This window comes from Lycorma delicatula, chromosome 7 (genome assembly GCF_047948215.1).
Source record: "Lycorma delicatula isolate Av1 chromosome 7, ASM4794821v1, whole genome shotgun sequence".
In the NCBI taxonomy this organism is placed as follows: Eukaryota; Metazoa; Arthropoda; class Insecta; order Hemiptera; family Fulgoridae; genus Lycorma; species Lycorma delicatula.
Window position 1 is genome coordinate 9,623,694 of NC_134461.1, and position 26,336 is coordinate 9,650,029.

Below are 26,336 nucleotides of genomic sequence, written 5' to 3' on the forward strand. Positions count from 1 at the left end.
CCTTCGTGATTATATTCCTCAGTAATGAAAAGTTAAAATTTTTGTCTGAAATTGTGTGCCTGACAGTTACAAACTAAAACAAAAAAACATACAAGTTGTTAACAGAACTTATTGCTAGAGAATGTAGTATGTTTTAAGAAGAAAATTTGTAATGTTTTTTTTTTTTTTTAGTAAATCATAGTGTTTATTTATTGTTGTTACAATCCATACATGTATTAATGATAAATTACTGTTAATTACTGTTAATTGTTTAGTAAAGTTAAATAATTAAACTCTTTCAGCTGCAAATGCACATAAGCCTGTGGCATTGAGTACATTGGGTTCAAGATTTTTTTGGACTGATGTTGGAAGCGAGGCAATTTATAATGCTAAGATAAACAATGAAGATTATGATCGTGTAACTGTGTCAAAATTAAAATCCTACTCTAAAAAGTATTTTTCTAAAATTTATGGTATTGTTTCAATTTCCCAAGAATCGTATCTTGATCCTAAAGAATGTAGCAAAGTTAAAGAACGAAAGGATCAGGTAAGACAGTTTATAAATATTTATTATTCAGCTACCAAACATTTTTATATATGTAATTTAAGTATATTAGTTCCCATTATTTAAATTTGCCAAGTTTGTGATCCATTTTCTCAAAAACCATTCAGCCAAAATTTCAAGGCATTATTTGCGTACTTGTATTGAAACTGCGCAAGTATACTTATGTGATATTGTTTTTTACCAAAGAAAAAATATAAATTCTTAAGAAATGTTAAACTTTTTCAAATTTTGAAGCAGAAAAATGTTTTTATGATGTTATTTTCCAGTAGTTTTTCATAATTTAGCTTCAGTAGTTACAGAAGTTTTTGAAAATTGATTTCATGGCTGATAAAATTGGACTAAGTTGAGAATGTTTGTGGGAGTATTTTGTCTTCAAACTGCAGCTACGTTGTTACACCAAGAATCTTTTGCAGTGAATATAATTCATGGTTCAGAGAGTTATCGGTCTACTTCTTGAGAAATTATATAGCTTGTACATCATTTTTCATTTTTTCAGATCATCTATAGTTTTACTGAAACATTTTGCTTTCTGAAAGACACTTTTGTTTTATGTTTTGTGCCAGCATTTGTTAATGTGATTGATCATGATATAGAAGTGTAAATATTTCCTTTTTAACAGAATAATTTCCTACTAAAAGTGTGCGGATTCAATTTGAAGTAAAAGTGAAGTTTTGACATAAAAGTTCCTTTACAAAATTTGGAACTTGAAAAATGGGGATTTTGACCATGTTAAATCATGAACAAATTAAACAAAAAATTAACGACTACATACACATTTAATAAAAAACCCAATTTTATCTCATGAAAAAATTTACTGTTATACACTCTAAACCAAACGTTTTTTTGGGAGGTTTAGTCATTCACTCTCCTCAACTTAATATTTGACCCTAGGCAAGATAACTCTATTTACTTTGATCAGGTTGAGAGAAGCTTTTAAACTTTACTTGAACAAATATATAAAAAGGCATCACTCCCCAGGTTTATGAGCTTGCCTTAATTGTAGACTACAAAAATAAAATTTTCTTTTTTTTTAGAAAAGGAAAACTTTAATTTTTATTTGAGAAATATCTTTTCTTACTTCTTTTTGAGGTAAATACCATTCTTATTACAAGTCTTGTTCCTAAAAGTTCAGCTTTGTTTTTTCTCCAAATTAAGTCCGCATTATTTTCATCTTCCATGTTTCCTCTGTTCATCACTATTTTTACTATTTCACTATTTATTAGCCACTAATGTCAGTGGCTTGCTGTGTGACTCCATAGAATGTTGAAGTTTAGTAATATAGAAACCGGTTTATTAAGCATGACAGGTTGTTGGCATTTTATGTTACACCTTGTTTCCTAGATACTATTCCTTGAGACATTCTTTGTGTTGTAGACTGCATCAGGTTCAGAAATTTAAAAAAAAGTTTATTTAAAATATCTTAGGTCAGGCATTACGCAATTGACCTTGAAAGACTTGCCAAATGCCTACTGTTCCTATTTAATGTACTCTTCTTATGTTCGGTTTTTTTTTACAGTACTACTGTTCCAATTCTTAATGCCCGGTTGTTTCCTTAGTAAGATGCGAAACCTGGCCTAACAAATCCTATACTCAAGAGAAGAGAGAACGAGAATGCTACATGTTCCTTTGGCTTAGAAGGATTTCATATTCCAGGACTAAATATCTTTCATTTTCATTGCCTTGTTGGTATGATCTATGTGTCTTCTGAAAAAATGCTGATTAAGCCATTCTTGAACATATCATTTTCAGTTAACTCAATGATTTGATGTATACAGACTGACAAGTGATTCAGTTGATCCTCTAGTATGTTTTTATGCGAGCAACTAGTAGAGTTTCATTTCAAATGTTGTTTTCTCCTTTGGTGAATTACTATCCCTATGAAGAGAAATGTACAATTCATTATTTGTGCAGTTTTGGCTTTAGTTTTTTTAACGGCATTTTATATTTCTGTTTTTTTTTTAATAACTTAAAATTGATATTCATCTTTTATTTCATGCTTATCTTTCTTATCGATGAGTTCTTGTGTAATTTTTTGTAGACTGTTAACTATTAATTTTATATCATCTGATCTACTACAAATCAAATTCAGTTCATTTTAATGAGTCTAGTATTGTATTATTAATGCTTACTGTAATCCATTTTTCCTTTTTTAGTATAAATAGTGTTTTAAACAGAACTTTTTAGTATTTCATTGTTCTTATTTTAGAATCAAACCATTCACTTGATATGTTCTTAGTCTTAAAATAAATAAGTCAGTATTGCTATTAAATGTACCTGTAAGACCTTGTTTAATGTCATTATATTATATCATGCCTACATTGATGATCATGTTCTTAATTAAAGTTCTGTGTGTATCATTATTATGTGATTTGTGTCTGTAAGTTTTACCAAAAATATTTTTTCTTAAGGTGATGTGGCTTTATTAAGTGAGCTTCATATATTTAATTTCCAAATATTTCAGTCATATTCTAAGATTCATATATCACATTTTCTAATGAGAAAATCTGGTTTACGTTTAGATAATACTAGGGCTGTTCAATTTTAATGGAATCATGGATTTTGAATTCTCGCCTCAAAGTTGAAATAGTGAACCATGCATACTGTCAAGGTGTTTTACAATGGTTATGTGAAAAAATTTGCAAAAATAGATCAGAGTTGTGGTGAGATGACTGATTGTTCCTTCAGTATGACAATGTTCCCGCACACTCAGCTTTGTCAATTTGTCAGTGTTATGCCAAAAATCAGTCTTCCCTCAGCCTCCCTACTTGCCAGACCTGGCTCCTTGTGATTTTTGCTTATTTCTGAAATTAAAATCTGTTATGAAATGATGCTGTTTTGTGACTGTTAATGACATTAATACAAATTATTCACACACCTTAAAGGCCATTTCAAATGAAGCTTAACAATTCGCGAAGTGGAAACAACGCTGGGAAAAGTGTGTGAATAGGTGACGGTAGTACTTTGAAGGGGACAAGGACTAATTATTTGTAAAATTAATAATAAAGATTAAAAAAATAAAGTTCTGTTATTTTCTGAACAGACCTCATATGCAGTTGAAACCATGATATTAAAGAACTTAGTGTATTTATTCTTTATTACTCTTTGCATTAAATTTATTTTTATTATATATTGTGTTAATTGATCTTATTTCTTCCTTAGGTTGAAGAAGACATATTAGAGGTTGTAGATAAAAAAAATAAGCTTTTGGAGGGTATGAGTGAAAGTGTTGAAAAAGGAGAATTATTATGTTTCAATAACGGAATAGAATCATCCGGTGAATGTATATGTAAACCAGGCTTTAGTGGAGATCATTGTGAATTATCTCTTTGTCATAATTATTGTTTACATGGAGAAGATTGTGTTATTATAAATAATAAACCTGTATGTAAATGCAATTCAACATGGAAGGGAGAAAGATGTGATATCGATGTGTGTCTTGGTTATTGTTATAACGGTGGTGATTGTTCAGTTGATAATAAAAAGATACCGAGGTGTAATTGTAGTGATGAATTCACTGGAGAGCGCTGTGATAAACATGTGAAAATGCAGCATCTTTGTATTGCACATTGTAGTTTAATGGTAGCTGGTTTTGATGAACAACAAATAATTGATATGTCATCTAGTCATGAAATTCCCGAAGTTTTAGCAAAACCTCCTTCACCTTGCAGGTATAGTACTTTTTCTTCTTTTGTTAAAAGTTGATTTTCTTTCTAAGCAGTAAGCAATATGAAGTATGAGAACCAATTTAAATAAATGCATATGAAATTTAAACTATTTTATTTTAATCACTACACAGCTACAAAAAAGAAAATGTTTTTTATGTGCGAATGTACTCGAAAAACAAGTTCAAAAAATTCAAAACAAAAAAAGATAGGCTACCATCTTTTGCTACTGTAAAGAATTTTGTTTATATGAAGATGAAAATAACAGCAGATGTTTATTGTGAAACATTAACATAGCTTGGGAGAGTGATACGTAATAAATAGTAATGGATGCTAATGAAGGGAATTAATTTTTTTATATGACATCTCTACCGCTAAGGGTGTACTAAACAAATTTAATTTGCATGCTTCTTACCATCCCCCTTTCAAGCCCCAGATTTGGCACTGTCTGATTTTCATCTGGTCACAAAATTGAAGAATTGGCTGGCTACTTGATACTTCAAAAGTGATGACAGATAGGTACTTCAGCGACGCCATTCTTTGTAGAGGAAATAGACAAACTGATGTCAAATACATGAATTTGTGCAGGTCTTTGTCAAAAAGTAACATGAGAATATATGTAATTTTTGTTTATAGTAACATTTTTCTATTTATTTGTTTATTTTTATTGCTCAACTTGAGGTTAAGTTATAATATTTCTCAGATTTAAATCGTTCTTTACGTGTCTTAATGTTAAGGGTGTGACTTAATACTTGTTAGGGGTGATACACACTCTGTGAGATTGAGCTTTGAGTACTTGAAGGTATGAACATAGCTACCTGGCTTTTAGAGAGCTCTACCTTATATTATACAGCATTCTGATAATATAATATTATTTTGAAATATGATATTTCAGTAAACATAAAAATACTTTATACAGGTTAGAAAAGAAAAATTATATCGATCGAATTGTTGATAAGCTTATTTCATTGAAAACAAAAAGGGAAATACTTCAGCATTTGCCTGGATAGATAGATGAAAACTGAAAAAATTTTGGTCAGAGCAAAAAAAGTAATAAATAAAAAGAAAAGTGGAAAAGATTTGAGTACATATTTTTATTAAGAAATTTTTTTTCCAAAAGTGACTTTTTTTTTAATAAAACAACCTTTTTAAAGTAATCTTTAATAAATCATTTAGATTATTAAATAATAATATTATTAAAGGAAAGAAGCACAATAAGGTCTTATGTTAGCTGTGTAACATAGAGTTCTCTTGTCTGGTTTGATAAAGTTAACTTATTTTTATTTTTTTATAATAAAAAAATAAAACATGAAATTTTTGAAAGATTTTATTATGCTTTATACGAGAGGTTATCTCTAAAGTAAAGACAGTTTCATTATTAAAAAAACTTATTCTGAAAACTTTAAATATTTTTATTTCTCTTAAACTACATACTTTATTTTACTTCTCTATATAATCGCCACTTTGAAACACCAGGAAAAAGAAGAGCCAGGTCAGAAATCGTTGAGCAATGATCTTTTCTGATTTCATCATTGACAAATTTCAACAGGTCCTCTGTTATTATCGAGGGCCTCCTCAGACATTCTTCATCGTGCACATTAATTCTGATATTTCTAATCCTTTCACACCATTTTTGAACGTTTCTTTCATCCATTACATTATAACCTTACACAGCACCAACTGCCTATGAATTTCAGCCGGCTTAATGTTTTGATGGTTTAAAAAACATATGACTCGATGTATTTCACAGTTGGCTGTAACATCGATTATACTACAAAGCGACAACTTACAGACAACAATGCAGTGTGCTCATTAGTAGCATGGCTATGAAATACACAGGTTCACCGACTTTAAGGAGAGCAATTTCCCAGTGGTCTTTACTTTACAGATATCCCTCGTTCTATACTTGTGCACATATTTATGTAATTTATCCACCGCATAAATAAAATTTGTTCTTGTAGCTAATTTATCAATATTAAACAAAAACTTTGCTTAACTTATGTGAAAATGTTTACAGTCTGTAAAATAACCCATTATTTATTCATTATTTTGCAGGTGTTCAGATTTTATGAATTTGAAGAGTCCTTCAGATAAATTTGTAAGTAGTGATAGAAATAATAATACTACTAAAATGGAACTGTTGCCGTCAGTGAGTAGCGAATATGTAAAATGTAATACAAAGTTATATGAAATTTCTATAGGTATTCTTGCTTTGGTATGCCTGATTTTAATGGGATTGTCAGCTGTATTTGGATTTAAGGTTTTGTCATTAGGAAAACGTCCTCGTATTAAGAAAAGAATTATTGTGAACAAGAATGTTACACCATTAACGTCACTACCACAAAATACTGACCAGTGTGAAATCACTATTGAGAATTGTTGTAATATGAACATTTGTGAAACGGTAAGGTTTTTTGTTTTATGTATATGTATAATTGTAATAATTTTTTTTAAGTTCTAAGAATAACACGGGTGCTTTAATTATCCCTTTGTTGTGTTTATTCTATAATTACAAAATAACTGTTCATTTACATTTGCTTTAATCAAATACAATAGATGGTATACATGCTATATTTTAATGATTTTCCTTCACTTTAAAAAGTATTTTTTTTATCCTGCAGCAGGATCATGGTAAGATTGTAAACTATCTATCTACCTTGAACAAAGGTAAAATCGCATGGTTGCTTAACCTTTTGCTTTTCTCCTTTTTGTTTTTTATTCTTTCTTTTTTGCGCGAGTATTATTGAAATTGGATCGGTTGCTTTCATTTGTAATGGTAGAACCATCTCTCAGTTTATCCAACCATCTCTTGGCCAGAAAAGTATCCATTTCTTTGTTGGGACTTAGCAGAGCAGTGACCTTCTTTGCCCGAGAAACTGTCAAAGGACTAAGGATTGCAAATAAAACCAAACTAATAGCTGAGGTGCTTACATGGTAAAGTTGGGCCTGTTGCTCATAAATTTACTGTACATGGACTTACTGTCCGTGTACTGATATCTGGTTTTATGAAGCAAAATGTTTATTATACAAAGTTATATATTTTATTTTTATTATAATCTTAAAATTAAGAACTTAAAATACTTATTCTCTAATATCTAGCATCATTGTGCTCCATTTTAGTTTTGGTAATGATGTTATAGATACTATTCTTTTTTTTTGCTAAGAGTTGCATTTACTGTAACATAACATATGTTAAACATAACATATGTCTTGTTTGATTAAGATTTTATGTAATTGATAATTAATACTCTTTCTATTAAAAACTATAAAAAAAATAGTAATAAAAAACAAAAAAAAATTTAATACCTGTAATGAAATTATTAATTAAAAGTGTATAATGAAAAGGGCCTTTTTTGTTTGTATCATTAAGATCATTAAGGATCTGGTTGCATTCATTCTGATTTTTTTGGTTTTTTTTTTTTACTTTTTAACAGTTAGCTGTAATTATGTGTCACGAAAATAATCAAATTTTTTAATAATTTTATGCTACATCTATGATAATATTTTAGTCGCTTCATGTTCAGTTATTGGATTTAATTTCATACGTTTGTATGATTTGGTGGTGTTTGGATAATTATTTATTTCAAATTTTTGTTTGTTGTTTTTGTTAAATTGATAAAGAGGTGTTTATCTTGTGCAGTAATGGTTGTTTGTTATCGATCATGGTAATGGATTTTTCTTTTTTAAATAAAGAAACTTTTTATTGCACCGTGACTTTGACTTTGCATTTTTATATATTTGATATTTTGTGTATTATTATTGTTCTGTAGTAATGATAGAATTTTTTTCTGGCTTAGCTTAGCTTTTTTGTCTTCCTAGGATTAGGAGTAGTGCAAGCGACCAAAAAAAAAAAGAAGAAAACAAATACTTTGGTGGCGATATTGGGGAGGGAGCCGATCAAAGTTTACATTTTTTTTTAAATTTTTAAAACTTTTTTGTGTTTATTTAAACTTTAATACTATTAAAAGTTAATAAACTTTTAATACAGTTTTAACTTTTCATAATTCATCCCGATCCCCATAAAAGAAATCTTAGGTAACGTTTTATTTTTATTATTGGTTTACAATTTAGTGAAATTTTGTTTTTGTTACTTCCATTTAACACAGTAAACAGAAAATCAAGAAAAATTCTTTGAAGGTGATTTTGGTGGTGGGGAGCAGAAAAAGTTTTGGGTTTTTTAAAGTTTTTTTGGTTTATTTAAATTTATAATGATAATTTTACAGTAAAGATCATTAATTACCTGCACCCCAAAAAAGAAATTTCGGTAACTTTTTCATATTTAATTGTTTTTCTACTATATAAGATTAAGTAAGTAACCAATGCCAGGAAAATATTACAATTTTCTCGTCAGATTTTTTTGTATTTCAGTGACAATACTTTCGGTCACTTATGTAGTTTTAGTGTTACTGTCCTATTTTTTCTGTGTTTTATCTATAATTAAAAGCAATATATAATCATAATAATATATTTTTATAACTAAACAATACTATTTGATTTAAAATGAACTTATCAGTATGAAGTATTTTTTATCATATAATATTCAGTATGATTTTCTAATTTTTTAAATTGATACAATCTGAATGAGTTTAAAAATATACACGTAAATATGTTTAAAATATTGTTAATCATACTTAATAAACAAGAGACCCATCAATTTTTTTTTTTGTTTTATTAATTTAAAATTCATTGATGGATCCATTATTATTAACAGCAATTTGGTTGATACCCCATGTATAATTTTTAAAGAAGAAAAACACCTGGAATTAAAGCATGTTTGTTGTATAAAGGAAACCAGTATTTTCTCTTAACTTTCATTTTTATTGTTTATATATTTTTCTTGTTAGTAAATGAACCTACTAATTTTACAAAGATTTTGTCATCAAATTAAAAAAAGATAATTTTTGCTAGGTAACTGCCATGTTTGCCACATTCTAATTAATTAAATACATTTAAGGAAAGTTCAAACTGGCACATAGCATTTGTAGTGTTGTAGATGATGGTGTGACTGGTGGAGAAATTTTTAAAAGCTGTTCAACTCCAATTCAGATTTTTAATTTTTTTATGAGTCATTATGGATTTTATTGAAATAAGGATTTTTCCACCTTTAATCCCACCTGGATTTACTTCGGTTAATGATATACTGTATTTCATAATTATGCTTTTCTTTTAATTTTGTTACTTTATATGCAGTATGTATATATTCAAAAGCAAAAACAAAGTTCAGTGCTCTTACTCTTACCTTTTTTTTCATTTTTTAATTCTCCCTTATGTATCGCTACTGCTTTCAAGGATTGCTCATCATCAGTCGATTAAAATTAAAATTTCAAGATTACACATTAAAATACCATGTTATTACAGATAATTAAAATTTTTTAAACATCTTTGTGGTCACCACTAAATACAGCACTATACTCACCAGGGGTGTACATAAGGGGGGTTACTGGGTTTGAACTCCCCCTTTTGAAGATTTAAGTACTTTTTAATATTAGACCTGTAAAATAAACATACTATAGATTTACACATATGTATTTGAGTATCTTTTTAAAAATCCATTGAATTCTCTCCTTGTATTTCTCACTCAGAGTAACAAAATCTGTTGACATAAGATCCAGTCTGCCGCTCTTGCATCTTCAATAATTTAATCCCTGTACTTGGAGCTATAACACATACAGTACATCACTCTATGTACAACATAGTAGCCTTCATTCAGCATTCTTAGAAGGTGGCAGTACTCTCACTGGCGCAGTGGGTGTCAGCATATACCCCTCCTCATCTACTGGAAGAGAGGAAAGACCATCAAAGCTGTGCCACTTATTAAGAAGGTACAATAATAATGCTGACCTTGTAATAAAACAAGGCCGACACCATATAAAATTACTGTTGTAAAACATATTGTCGGGACAGCTCTGCATTGGCAGCAATGCATATATGAAATATTGTACATTGTCGAGTGGTATTCGCTCATTAGTCTGAGTTCAGATTGTGTTGTGGAACATTCGTTTAACGTTTTGTGCATTATGCAGTTCATATTTTTAAATATAAACTTCACATTATCGTTCCATGTTCTTTAATATGTCTAAGCGACCGATATTAAGTTCAGTTTTACAATTTTTTAGCAAAATGTCATGTATCAGTAGCGATTGTTGTAATGTTAGTGAAAATTTCACATTGCCAAATATTTCTTTGCTGCTACAACGTGATGATGCTGTCGCAAATGTTCTTCTCGAAACTAGTAACCCTTCTGTGAAAACTCAGCTTGTGTTGAATGTACATCACCATCGCTCAATAATGTTGATATACCTGTTGAATCATTTAGAAGTGATAAGTGTATTGTTCTGGTTTTTGGAAGCTTCAACATTTCAAGTTCCAGTGAACCACACGCTTATGATATTGGTGTTTACATAGGAAGAGACTTGTCTAATGAAAAAAACTGGATGTCTTGAAAAATATCTAGGAACCAAATCCAGGTTTATTTTTCTAACAAAAGGAAAGAGAAATCTGCCATTTCGGTTTAAATGGCTTTACTGTTGGAAGTGGCTTGCATATTCCAAATTTAAGGAATGGAGTTTTGTAAATTTTGTATACTTTTTGCTCCAAGAAGCGGTGTTGAATCTGGCAAGTAACCCTTAGGTCAACTTTGTAGTGAGAAATTTGACAACTGGAAGGATGCCATCAAGCGATTTTCAGAACATGAGAAGTGTCTTTATCGCAAAGAAAGTTTGGAGGTAGCCGGTACTTAACCGAAATTTCATGCGGGAAGAAAAAGTCTATAGATGTGCTAATATATACTTCAACAACTCAAAAGAAACTGGAGAACAGGAAAAAACTTATTCCTATTACTGAGAGTATTTTTTGTTTTGCGGGAAATAATGTATCGCTGTGCGAGGCCAGAGGGATTTAGGATGAATAGAAGTCGAGGTCGACCAAGAACTAGAAGAAAATGATAGCAATTTCAGGGGTCTTCTTCACTTTTCAAGTAAGACTGATACTGTATTAAAAAATGTGTTATGTGTTGGAAATGCACAGTACACCAGACCTAGAATACAGAATGAAATAATTGAAGAGTGCAACGACCTGATTGTTCAAAATTTCGTGAAAGAACTTAATACCTCCAGTTGCTTCTCTGTTCTCACCGATAAGACGTCAGACATATCAGGCTTAGAAGAATTATCTCTGTGTATTAGTTACATTGATAATGAAAATTTCACTGTGAAGGAAAACTTTTTACAATTCATATCATTGTATGATGTGACCAGAAAAGGAATCATAAAGGCAATATTGGACAAGTTGCGTTATTAAATGTAGACATAAATAAGATTTGTGGTCAGGGGTATGATGGAGCTATGTCCATGTCAGGAAAAGTAAACTAAGTCCAGGCACATGTAAAGGAAATAATGTCGTCTATATGTCCACTGCTTAGCACACAGCCTCAACTTAGCTGTATCCAGTGCTTATGAAGTAACTGCAATTAAAAACTGTATGGGTACAATATTGAGTCTGTACAAATATCTTAATACCCCTAAAAGGCAAACATGTTTTAAAATCGGTGATGTGAAATGGAAACTACAGCTTTATGCAGTGAAAAACTCAAGTTTTCGCAACACGTTGGTTGGAAAGGTATAATTCCGTGACCGCAGTGATGGAATTGTATAACCCTATTATTGCAACCCTTCAAAGCATATCAAAATGGAAATATTGAAAGACTTTCAGTACCTTTTACCTACAAACCCAGACTTTCTGTCTCAGGTTTCTGCTTTCACTTCGCTCACAGAATTCTACACCAGTGGCATAAGAAGTGGTTGCCAGGATGATCTGAGTGATGGATTAAAATTACGGTAAGGAAGAATTGCATGTCTTGAAAAGGGAGACCAACTGAAAACGGCCATAGATGGGTTAACTATGTGCAGTCCCAACATAATACCAAATATATTCACTTTGCTAGAAATATTAGCTGCACTTCCATTGTTCACATATATAAATGAACGATGTTTCTCAATGCGTAATTCTACTGGAAATACATATTTGTATGGATTAGCACTCAACTTATATAGAAACTACACTCCAATTGCAGAAGATGTGTTAAATGAACTAATTTAAAAGAAATGTTGTTTTGACATTATATTGTGAGTGCTGAAATTTCCAAATGTAACATTTGTAATGTACATACTGTAAGCCACATACATTATAAATGCTATATTTAACTACCAGTACTCTTTTTGAACAATGATTTTTCAAAACAATAATACACTATAGTAGAGTACTGATTTGAACTTTTAAGACAACCGCATTCAATAATTTATTCAAATTCCTTCATACAATGTGAATTCATCAGTGCCAGTTTCATTCGTCAACCTCAGTGAGTCCAAATTGTGTTTAATTAAATGTATTTCATTATATTTGATTGCTTCCGTGGATTTTATATGTTATGTAAAGTGTCTTATGTATCGTATACAAATAACCATTGACTAAAATGTATAATTATTGTGTAGTCTAAGTGTAGTAATGACATGTGGCATTGGCACAAGCATTTTTATTATTCAGAATGAAATAGATGTTAAAAGTTGTTAAAAAAAATTGTAGCCTAAGACTGTGAAAAAAATAATTTATAGATTTTATTAGAGTATTTATGATTATGATATGTTTGAACATATCAAAATGAATATATCATAGCATGATATAATAATAATGATCATAGTAATAATAATAATAAAATAACACACAAAATTTAAAATACTGATGTCAATTGTAAACAGTTTTAATAATGACACTCCCGTAACAAAATTCTCTGTACACCACTGGTACTCACTTGCTAAATACAGCACTATACTCTGCCAGCGGCTAGCCACAAATATGTTTAAAAAGACAATTAATTATTCGACCACATGTTTTATACATGTAATAACTTTGTATTTTAATGTGTAATTTTGAAATTTAATTTTAATCAACTGATGATTAGGAATTCATCAAAAATGATACGTAAGGGAGAATAATAAAAATGAAAAATAAAGTAAGAACTCTTATTTGGTTCTGTACTGTGGTAAATTGCTGAATTTTGTTTTTGTTTTGAGTTAATTAGTACAGAGGAAAATATGGACAATTTAAAAATCAATTTTACTAAATTAATATATATATATATATATGTGTGAATAATTAATTTAAATGTAATTTTTTAAGTTTATTTTCCTTGTGATTGGACAGAATTAAATATAATCAAAAAACATATTTTACTTAAAAATATGACCTTTATTAATTGCCTATATTAATATATTTATTTATATATATATATATATATATATATATATATATATCAAAGACAAAAGTATAAAGATCATTTACCACCAAGAGTACAGAATTCGATAGTGCTTCCTACCTTTTGCTTATTATTTTTTTTCTAATAGTGCTTTTGTGGTTTTCCCTGATCATCAGTTAAAATTTTTCTTCCAAATAAGATAGGAAGCATTATCGTATTCTGTACTGTTCTTGGTGGTAACAGTTTTTTTTCATGTCTCTTTGAGATATTAGTACAGAGGGGAATATGGACAAATACAGTAACAAAAGAATTGTTTTTGCTGAGTTTATATATACACACACACATACATTCACTATTTGTTTTATTCATTATTTCTAATAATGGATTTTTACTTTTATTTTTTTGCTCTTTTCGGTTTTTTTTTTTGTTTATGTTTGTATGTTGGTTAGTTCCTTAACAAACCTTTGTTATTGTGATTTATTGTATTCTGTGCTTTGAAAACTTTTTTCTGTAATTTTTCTATAAAAATTTCCCATAGTTCCCATAGTTGTTTGCTTTTTGAAATCTTAATTAGTCCTTTGTTAGTTATGCATGCGAGTTTGTGGAGCTAAACAAGACAAACCTAGGACATATGCTATCTCTTTATTTTAAATCATTGAATTAGTATGCAGCTTTTTTAATGTTTGTACTGTGAATATATATTGATGTTTATATTTGGTTGTAAAAAAATTCATTTGGAAATTTCTTGAATCTTTGCATCATGTGCACAGATAAATTACTCTATTTTAATTGTTGTGAACACTCTGTGCTCTGTTGTGTATCTTTACTTCAATTTTTTTTTTTTAGTGTTCTGTATATTGAAGGGTGTTCAATAATTAAACAGATAAATGACTAGAAAATTATTATTTATTTAAGTATTATGAAACTGATCCTGTTTTTTTTTTTTATACATATCCCCAGCTACATAAGCTACTTAAACTATTTTTCTGTGAACTTTCTTATTCCAATAATAAATAATTGTTCGCCTCAGTGCTTTAACCATTCTTGTAACACATTCTTGATTAAAATCATTCTTTGACTTTGTTCATTTATTTTATTAATGAACATATTCATTATTGTATTTTGTTCATTGTTGCTGTATTCGGTAAACTCACAAAACTCTTTGTGAGGACAAAAAAAGATGTAAGATTCGGATTGTAAGGTAAATGTGGCAACATCTCGTTAGCCAACTTTTGAATAGCTTCCCATGTCTTTTTAGTGGTTGGAGATGGGCTTTATTGTGCTGAAGAATTACATCTTTTGAGAGAACCAGGATGCTACTTCCGTATTGTAAATTTGACTTTTTGTAGCATGTTACACTAGTACTCACATGTTCTTCCAAATAATTACAATAATTTGGGCCTTGTATTCTCGCTTAAAATGATGAAGCCAGATTTCATCACAAATTATTATTAGATTTAAAAAAAACATTGCTTTCCAGTGAAAACTGTTGTTTAAATTCACTACAAATGTAAATTCAAGTGTTCAAGGCATTTTCAGTCAACTGTCTTGAAACTCAGTTCAAACACATTTTGTTCTAATTTAGCTAATTGTGATTAATGGAGTGGACAGGTCTGATACTTACATTAAATTTAACAGATTTTCCAAATTTTTATCTGAATAAGATCAAATTTTACTTGTGAATAAGATCATTAATACAATTTTGCAAAGCACCATACAAAAATCTCCATGTTTTCTATGAGGAAAAATTGTGACACTTTTCTGCCCAATTTGAAGCCCAAATTATAACAGCTGACAGGTGTAAGAGTATAGCTCATGAATTTTTACAAATGAAATCTTCCAACATTTAGAATGTTTTTATTTTAGTCATTATTTTCACTTACAAAAAGGAACATGTTAAGAATTGTGAGGTTTATTATTTTTTTTTATTGAAAATTACTAACATATTTATTTATTTAAGTGTAAAATAAATGTTTATATAAATGAATGCCACATAGCATAATGAAGCACCTTTCTATTTGACTATTTTGACTTTTCGGCACATTATGTCTTAATGGGATACTTTTTTCTGTTTGCTTAAGTTTCTTTCTTAATTCTGTATCTTTACTTGTGATATAAAATTGTATTTATTTTGTAAATTGTGCAGTAGGTTTATTGTGTAAATTCTGGATTAAGTTATTGTTTATAATGTACTTTATTGATTAGAAACTTTAGAAAGTTGAAGAACTTTCAACAGAGAGCTTTTGGAATCGTTGGCGAATTGAAATAGTAAAATAAAATCAGTGTATTGGTATATGATCTATATAATGATTTTTTTTTTTTTGGCAAGGGTGGGGATAAAATGAATAATTAATTTTCATTTGGACAAGTGTATGTGAAAAGGGAAAGTTCACTTAAAGTATATAGGGTTAGAATTATTTGAAGGTATAAAGAGAAGTGAAAATATTGGACAATAAAGTTTGTGATTTAACCTAGAAATGTTGTAGAATTTGTTATGTGAAGAAGATAATGATAATAATTATTTTTTGTTCAAGTGTATTCGTATTTTTGCATTTCCATCAGAAATAATTTTAAAGTCTATTACTAATTGTAAAATGAAATAGTGTCATTTTCATTTCCAGAATTTCCTTGTATCTGAAATTTAATTTTCCCACATTACATCACTCATTGGATATTACAATTTAACTATATTGGATGTGCTTTGCAGAAATTTAAAAAAATATACCTTAGAGTCTACCCGGTCAATATTATTTGGTGATTATAAAGATAAACCGATAAGACTTATTAACACTTGCTTGGATTTAAGGGTGGTCACCATGATTGAATCTACTTTTTCTCATGGTTAACCACCTTACATGTTAGCAAATAAGCTCACATAATAGTAAAACCATTAACCAGAAGACAAACTATCAGTATATATTGTCAAAAAGGTCTGTGGACTTAGAAATCAAAATTCTCCTCCGCTATTTTTAATTTTGTTTAAAGTATAAATTTATTATTTATAATTAAAAATGATCTTGGTGACGTAAGTAATACAGCTTTTTATTTAATATTAATTGAAGATTACTGATTGGTGTAATTTTTGAGATTGCTTAAAAGATCCTTACTTTGCTTAGAATTTTTAAGTGTTTATTATGTGTTTTTCTTATTCTTGTCTATTATGTGTTTTTCTTATTGTGTTACATGTAATTATGTGTATTTTTTGTCAAAAAACATGTGTTTTTGGATATGCACATGTTCATACATATGTGTATGCATGAGTGAGTGCACACACATATAATACACACACTTGTCTTGCATGAATAGTAGATATGGATAACTGTAAAAATGTATTTATTAAACATTTATTTTAAATATATTTATTTATTATTTGCTTTTGTTACTTAAAAACAATTAAATCTCAAGTCATCAGTTAAAATAATATCTAATATAACTCTAACTGTTTCTGTTAAATTATAACATAATTTTTTACATTTTCTTTAGTTTCTTATGTTTATATTTTTGATTTTAACTTAAATTACTTATATCATTTGCTCCTATTTCCTCCAAAAGTTTTAAGATCCTGATAGCTCCCATTTCCTTTTAAATTATCTTCAATTTTTACTATTTTCTGATTTCCTTCCTTTATTCTGCATCTTCTACTAATCCTTCTAGCACTGCTTTAATCAGTACTCCTCCTCTGATGTAAGGTCCCAAGCTATAGCTTTCCCATTTTGAAATGTTCTTATTAAGAACATTATTGCTAGTTTCATTAACTCTCCTTATTATTCTTCATTCTTCACTTTTCTACTCATTTAATCTTCTTTTAACACCATGCCCACATTTTAAATGCCTGTACCTTTTCTTTTTTTCTAGTGCATATCTTTCACATCTGTACTGAAGAACACTCAAAATAAAAAAAATCCAAAAAAACCTCTTCTTTCATTCTTACTATGTAATAACTATTTCTATTAAACACATACTTAGTCATTGTTATCTTGTTTTCAACTTTGCAATCTTCTGTTAACCATGCTGCCTCGTAACTATTGCTTAATTTATTAAATCTTTACTTCTACTGTGCAGTTATTGGTAGCTTATTGTGTCTCCTATTGTCATTACTTTAGCTTTCCTAACATTCATTTTTGTTCAATAATTTGCCGTAGCATCTTCTAATTTTATAATCATCTGTTCGAATGTTCTGTGCTTCATGTAGAAGTTAAAACACAGATAGTTTTATTTCCTAACAAAAAAAAAAAATAACCATCTATCATCTTGCCAACCTTATACAATTTTTTCCTCTCTTATGAATGTATTTGTTTATAAGTTTTTGTGTTTATTTTTATGGCCATTTTCTGATTCGGTTAGTTCTTTTATCTTTTGTCTTTTAATCTGTACTTTGAGTTCTTAATTGACAGTCACATGCTGTTTTTATATCTTAAATATATCCTTTACCAATCTCCAAATACTTTTCAACAATAATTCTTAGTAGCCGGATTGCATCCCTTGCTTTCTTTCCTTCCTGAATTCAGATTGTTGTGTAACAATTTACATAATTTTTCCTTCAGTCTTTTGATCAGAATTTACAGAAAAATCTTTGCTGAATGAAAAATAAAATTAATTGCCACATAAATTTTGAAACTTTAATACTGTTTTTTGAAAATTGGAATCTGTTAATTAAGAAAGTCTTGCGGCCACACCCCACTGTTGTAGATTACATTGTATAATTTCACCATCTCTTGTAATCCCTCCATTAAGACACTTAATTTATTTTATTGACAATGCTATCTATTCCTACAGCTTTCTATTGTCCATCTATATATTTGTTTATTTAACTTAAGATTTTACAATTGCAGTCCCTACTATATACTCTTCCACCTCAACCTGATCTATGGGAATGTCATTTGACTTTCTGTTAGGTTACTGTATACCTGTTACCTTTTAAGTACCTGTTACCTTTCTGTTACCTTTTAAGTATATATTTCTCTTTGTATAAAACTTTGCCATTTCTGCTGACAACTTTAGTGGCTAAGTTTTAATTTAGCTGTTTTTATTGCTTCATCATTAATTTTTGTATTTTTAAAATTTCATTTAGATCTACAGTATTTTATTTTTTTATAGTTAAATGAAATTTATTATTTTTTATTTTAATTTATATCTACTTACTGAACTAAGCCCCATTTTGTAATTACAAAATCCTTGATCATGTTAAATTTTAATTCTTATACAGAACTGGCTGGTAAGCAACCTTGCATTGCAGTGGCTAATCATCTGATTATAAAAACTTATAATATGACAAGATTAAGTTAAATTTTTTAATATATATTTTATCTGGTTCTCTACGTAATCACTGGCAACACAGCAGCATTTTTGTTAATGATATTATTTATTATATAATATTCTAGTTTTTATTTTCGTTTTATCTTCTTGATCTACCTACATAGTTTTCTCATCAAATTCTCTCATAAATTTAATTTTTCTTCTGTTTGTTTTTTAGAAAGCTTAATTTCAGATTTTATTGAATATTAGATCTGAAATTAAGTTTCCTAAAATAAAATCTGAAATTAAGCTTTCTAAAGACAAATAGAAGAAGAAAGAAATTTGTAAGAGAATTTTTTAACGTAACAAACATATATATATATATATATATATACTTACATAACAGTATGATGATACTAATTTAATTTAGCGTAATCCGTCTGAAAAAAATACTTGCCAAGTAAAAAAACCTGAAATAAGGAAATTAGAAAATTGTGATAGTGATATATTTATCTTAAAAATAAACAATTTTTAAAAAGTACAATATCATTATATTAAAATTTCATCAAGTAAAAGAGGAAAAAATAGTTCACCTCTCAATATATTTCTTTAATACATAATAAGTTGCTTTCTGTTGAACTACTGTCTTGGTTTCCCAAATTTATCAGTATATTATCTACAGTAATATTTTCATACTACTGTCGTCTGCTCGCTTCTTTTTTTTGAAAATTCATTGAGTTTAAAACACGATGTAGTGATGTACCTCTAGAAAGATTCAGCAGTTCAGAATCAGTATTCACAGAATTTAATATTTTATTCAATTTAGGAAGCTCGTTATTGAAATAAAATGTATTAACTTTTTTCCTGATAGGATTTTAATAAAATTGTCTAACTTTTCAATCATTTTTGGACACTTTCGAATCTTTTTACGGGTAACATGTTTACCATCAATTTGAGTTTCTTTATTATATTAAAAAGTGTTCTTTCGCTAACGCCTGTTGTACTACTTGCTTTCCAAGCAATGTCTCTGACTGCAATTTCAGGATTTTCTTGTTTTAAGGTTTTGTATACAATGCTGATTTTTTTTTCAGAGCTACTTTACTGGTTTATGTTTCACGACAGAATCATTCATTACTAAACCTGATTGGTACAAAAACACAGGGTTAATTAGTTAATTAAAACTGATGAAAATAAACTGAATAAAATTGTTACAAAATGTGTTATAAAACTGTATTGTGTACCGTATTGAGCAACAAGATAACTTATACTGAAATACCATCTTTCCCTGAACTGAATAATGGTACAAAGCATTACAAATGATGCTGTCATTATTAAGCATCACTAAGAAAGGCGCAATAAAATTTTTAATTGATTTAATTGCTTATCATTGGCATGCCACAGTGCCAGGCAAGTGATAGTTTACAGTACATACCCTTAAAGCAACAATTGCATTTGCACATGAGAGTGACAGAATCCCTCAGGGTTTAACTACTGAGATATTGCTTGTACATTTTGAATTCGTATATAATATATATATCTGCTGCATGGTTTTGGGAGACAAGGATTAAGTTCTTGTAAACACAAAATTTCAAATGCTTCTATTCTTTTCCTTTTGCTATCTTACTACCCATGATTCACTGCCATGCAGTGTTTCATTCCACACAAAAATATTTTCAAAATCGTCTCTAATTCTTAGGTTTATATTTAATTCTTTTTAAAAACTCTCATTGCTGGTCTCATTCTGCTTTCGAAGTGTGCATTACTCTGTCCATCTTCATAGTTTTATACCCTAAATAGCAAAATTCTAGAATTTTTGGTGTATTATGTTTTCTTGTATTATTATTTAATTCCTCATTTATTTCAGTATATTTGTTTTATTCTCATTTTTCCCAAACTGAATTTCTTTCCTTATGAAATTGAATTTTTGGTTTCTGCCAGAAACAATGCTGTCAATAAATCAAAACATTTTTATTTTTCTCCTGGTATATTTACACTATTCTCATATTAGATTTTCAACTCTTTTGGTGAATTTCAATTCTTACTAGTCGTTCAGTTTTTCAGTTTCACTGGAATTATATTTTGTAAATCCAAAAGCTTTATTGCTTTCTAAATATTAAAAAGTGGTGACTATGATTGTCTTGTTATTTAAAAATTTTATGATTCTTGTTTTAAATTTTAATGATTTTAAGGAACAGCAAGTAAGATGAACAAACCAGTTGTCCTTAAGTCCAGTTTAGCAGTCATATTTCCAATTGTAGTATATGTGTAATCTATTAGCTATATTATTATGTAAATTAAGTTTTTTGAAAATGATCATTATAATTTTTTATTTTGTATTGAAAAATTAGTTTTTATTTTATAAAAGTAATAATTAAGAATTCCACTGTTGTTTGTTTCAGCCTTGTTTTGAGCCTGATTTTCGGAAACCTCGTAGTGTTGAAAAATATAAAAAAGAAGAAAACAGAAATCTTTTGTCAGGAATTGATCTTCCTGGTGATGATTTATACTGATGAAAATTGAAATTCTGCAGCATTTGAGCTTGCAATTGTTATTGTTGGAATTTAATTTGTTATTAATTTTTGAGAGAGTGAATTTTGCTGGATTGTATGTTGCTTGTCTTATCTTTAATTATTTTATTTTAATAGATCTGATTCTTACAGAAATCAGGCTGTTATACCAAAGCAAGTGTCTCAAATACAGCATTTTATTTTCTGTGTACATTCCAGATTGTATGCTGTATTCTTTTAAAATTATATATGTATATGTATAATTTATACTGCCTTTACAAAGAAAAGAAGTAATTTGATATTTGCCAACTGCCATACTAATGAGAGTCATGATACCTAATGCGCTTTTAATGTGTTTATTTTATGTGAATGTGTGTGCATATTCTTAGTGCGTGCAACTGGTGTATGGGTGTGTATTTATAAATGTGTTTGAATGTTTGTAGTATGTTTTTAGTTTTATTCCAATAGGCTTATTTTTTAAAATCAAGTAATTAATCGGATCAATTTGAATGCACTAACCTTGAAGAAAATCTGTTAGGTATTTATTTTTCTAGAATTCTTGCGTTATTTTAGTGCAACATTTATAAGAAAGTAGATTAATATTTATTATGTAGGTTAATATAATTTTTTTTTTTTTTTTAGATAAAATTATATTTTTAAATATTTTAGCCCTAAATTCAACAAAGATAAGACAATGCAAATATAGATAGAGGTGAGGTGTATGTAAGCCTGTTCCTATTTTCTGTGAAAGTTTACCATAAAATACTATTAAGAATGGAATGAAGTGTTAATGTGTTTATATAAAAGTGGTTTGGTGCTAAAAATAAGTTGGTCGAAACAAAAGATACATTGTAATGAGGCCTTAGTATTTGTTTAATGTAGTAGTACTTAAAGACTGTACTAGGTTTAATTTTTATCCATGGCAGCAATAATAGGCAATTTGTCTTATAAAATCGAAGTAACTACTTATTGAGTATTATTCTGTGTACTTAGACGATTAAAACTTAAAATCATTTAAAACAAAAAATGATTGACTTTTGTGATTGTTATAATTTAAGATAGTGTTTATTTATTTTAAAGAAATATATGCCGATTTAGTATGTAGACAATAAAAAAAAAATTATGAAAAAACAATTTTATTTATCTGCTAATTTAATTTAATTGATAATTAAACATTTGTGTAACTTTGTAAAAATCAAGGTAAAGTATTATAAAGGAACCTTTACAACAGCAATTTTGATAGTTCTCAAAAAAGTTGTTTAAAGTTACTGATTTTTTATTTAAAAATAAGAAATAAAAAATAACAGTATAACTACTATTTGTGATGCAAAATAACAATAAATGTCTTTATTCATATTTTATTTCTATTTGGTGATCTTAATAATGTTAGGATATTTAACTCTTGGGCATTTGCGCTTAGAATCTGAGTGCTTAAACTAAGTTTATATTTTAGTACTATAAGTTTAACTTTAGTTAATCTCTTTTAAAGGAAGTAAAGTTATGTTAGTTTCCTGAATTTAAATATGATTATGGTTATCTACCAAATTTATAAGGTTATGGTATTTCTATTTTTGCCTCCTAAGCTGCAGACTTTAAATACTATTAAATCAGACAACAAAAATGTTAATTTGAAAGTGTCAGGTAGCAATATATTGTTCGATCCTTGGTCGATGACAGAATTCATTTATTTATTTTTTTTAAATAATGATTTTTATTAGTTTAATAATAAAATAAATTTCAAAAAGCCAAATTTGATGTTTTTCTGAAAGTATAAAGATTTCCATCCATGTTTACTTATTTCTGTACACACTGAATAATTTTTTTGTTATTAACTAGTCCGTAACATCTATTATTTGTTATACAACCACACTTATTGAGTCTGCAAGCTTAGAAACCTCCAACAAGATGTTAATGTTAGCTAAGAAGGGTTACATGCTAAATTGTAACTTGAAGATTATTATGAAATGTACTTGATTAATAAACAATTAAGTTATATTTTGTTTTTTCTTTGGTATGAGCTTTGAATCACCTTTATTAATACAGTAAAATTATTATTTATGGGAATTTGGTCTGTCTAATTTTTTTTATGTTTTTTTTTATGCCGCATCACTGAATAGTTTTACTACCAAGCAAATATTTTCTTTTTAGAAGGAATGTTTTGGTTAAATTAAACAAAAGGTATACTTCATTAAATAGAGAGTGCAGAGGAGTAATGCTATAATGGTCAAAATCAAAATGTTGAGAAAATTATTATTACGAGACATGAAATTAGTATTTTTAGCTATTATTTTATTATTATTATTATTATTATTGGATAATTATAATAAAAATATTAATTAATAGTTGAATTAAATATTAATATCCAGTTGAAGTTTATTATTTGTTATACACAAGAGTTAAATGAAAATAATTTATTAACCAATAACATGAAAAATGATCCATAAAAGTGAGTGTCCATAATATGTAACAAATGAGGTATTAAAGTTACATTAAGAGCATGTACTTGATATTGAAAATAATCACCTCTCTGTTCTTAAATAATTGTTATACTAACGAAAATTCTTAAGTATAAAAAAGGAATGAAGGCACGCAATAGGTTTACATAATATTTAGCTATCCAGATATATAGACTGTTCATCATCAGGGGCTATTTTCTTAAATTCTGAAATAAGCTTATGTCTTTCAGTAGAAATGGTATTTCAAAACACTTTAGCAGTATCGAGCTCTAGTTAACCTCAATTTTGTTTTACATATCTTGTAATTTTCCTAATGAATTTCCTTTCCTTGGTACTAGCGCCTGTAAATTTTTCATAGTTATCTGTCATAAAAATAAATTATACCGTTAAAAAATAAACAAAAAGCTAACTATAATATAAAAGAATATAGAAGAAAAAATAAACTAACTCGCTTTTATGCCAGACAATATAACAGTAAATAACATTAAAACAAAAGCTGACTTTACTAACTGAAAAACAGTTGGACCTTCATCTTTCTTACTGACATTCACAGGTGTGGTGGTTGCCCATCTTTCTTTCCTTTAAAGGTATTATTAAAAAGGACGACTTAAGATTCTCATCTCTTTTCCCATTTCAAATTATAGAGAAAGATTCTACATTAAAACTTGCATATGACAAATATCTTTTAGTCGAAATCAAAAAGTGTACATTTACATTTTTCCCTTGTGGCCTTGAAACTAGTTATACTGAAAAAGGTTTACGAATACGTTTATATCTTAAAAATAATGGATTTGCTTTTAGATTGAAAGAATGATTAGGAACTTCCAAAAATCAACAATTCTTTATTTGTTAGTAAGTGAATAATAAAATATTAGTTATCATTAATTATTTAGGATCAGTTCTTGTTTGAAATAACTTATGAGTTGAAGATAATGTATAGATTTGGGTGAAACTTTGTGATCGTCCAAGGATATCAGGTATGGGATGTCTGCGTATCGCTTGAAGAGAAATTATTTGTAAGTAAAGTAAAAATTTATAAAAGTGGCTGACAGGAGGAAGGGTAGAAGAATCCCGTGTTTGTTATTAAAAAAATAAACTTAGCTGTCAAAGTTTCACTAGTGCAGTTTGTTCTATCTAATGATTTGAATTTCAGGATCTTCCTAACAATATTAATTGATTTATTGAACAAAATTTTTTCTTAAAGAAATCTCTGTTATTTATTTTTCTAAAAACTACTTTACATCGATGTGAATTTTATAAACATTCATTTCAAAAATTTTAGTTTCAGTTCCAGTCGATCACAATCAGCTATTTTGTTACTTTTCTTCTTTTTTCATTTTATTTACGTAAATTGTTAATTTTGTTAATTATTAAAATTGAACTAAATAAATAAAATATTCATTATGTTTTAAATTACATATTTCAGTACGAAATATTTCTAAGTACTTGTTCAAATTTTATAGTTTAATTTTTTATTTACAAATAAATGTGTCTGTGTACTGACCTGAATACTTCCAAGAAGTTGCAAATTATGTTCATGTTTTTAAAATAGAATATTAAAAATATTAATATAGTTTGTTAGTTGAGATAATTCTTTGTAACACAAGTAAGACCTGACGTTAAAGTCGGATCTTGTCTGATATTCTATACGTACAATGAAATGTTTGTATTATATTGTATGCATTATATTTGTAAAAATTTGTATTACATTTAGTAAATATCACTGCAGTTATTAATTTTTCCTTCATTGAGTGTTGTGTAGTTTATGTAGACAAAAGACTATTTGTAATCTTAAAAAAATCACTTGTTTATTTTTACATTTAATCTGTTACTACTTGGCTTATGAATGTCTGTAGTTAATAAACCTATTGCTGTATAAACTTTGATATAATTTTAGTTATATAGATTTATGATTTAATTATTGTAGTAGTTATATTTAATTGAAAGATCTAATTTTTTTGTCTAATTTAAACAAGAAAGTAATGTTAAGAAGTACGGGATTAATTATATTAATTTGAATCGCCTTTTTTTATGCAGTTAAAAATATTGTAAAAATTACTGTTTTTAAAGGTATTATTTATATTTTTTCATTTCTTGTAGTTAGTATTGTGCTGATGATATCTACTGTTATCGGTCTTAATTATTGTTATTCGATTCTATTTGAATGGAATCACTTTAATGATCTTCTCAATGAATAGTTTATAGTTAGATCTGTTATTTCGACTGGTCACAAATTCTGGGATCGGAAAAATCATACGTTTATCAAATCCTATTTGTTTTGGATGGCTGTTTAATTTCTGGAGGAATATACATTTTTTTATAGCATAAATTCTGTTTTGGGTGAAACTTTCTGATCATCCAAGGATGTCTGTACGGGATGTCTGTGCGTGACTTGAAGGGAATCTTAAGCTATCATCTATGAAAAGATTGTCTTTTCTGCATCCATCGACTCTTTTTCTTATTCTTAATTTTGTGTTCTGTTCATGTATGTTGGACCCTACTCTATCGTAGAGGTTGCTAGGACTTATGAAGCCGGTGCATTCTTAGTGTGATCTGGAGGAGAGGGGAACTGCTTGAGGACTAATTTAAGGGCTTGTTTAATTATTGTTTAGTATCTTGTGGCTCCACAAAAAACCAAATAGATAACATACTTATTTGGTAAAGCCAAATTTCAATTATAAT

General features: G+C 28.3%; 1 protein-coding gene across 1 annotated transcript in view; it reads left to right on the forward strand.

Moving 5' to 3' along the window:
* LOC142328200 (protein cueball-like) overlaps window positions 1–22,416 on the forward strand; it is a 40,361-nt gene extending 17,945 nt beyond the window's left edge. Inside the window, exons 2-6 of the mRNA XM_075371784.1 lie at window positions 282–526; window positions 3,704–4,212; window positions 6,262–6,610; window positions 21,091–21,184; window positions 21,841–22,416. Coding sequence (XP_075227899.1) covers window positions 282–526; window positions 3,704–4,212; window positions 6,262–6,610; window positions 21,091–21,184; window positions 21,841–21,908 — 1,265 coding nt within the window. The 3' untranslated portion in view covers window positions 21,909–22,416. The remainder of the gene's footprint in view (window positions 1–281; window positions 527–3,703; window positions 4,213–6,261; window positions 6,611–21,090; window positions 21,185–21,840) is intronic.
* The last annotated feature ends 3,920 nt before the right edge of the window (window positions 22,417–26,336 follow it).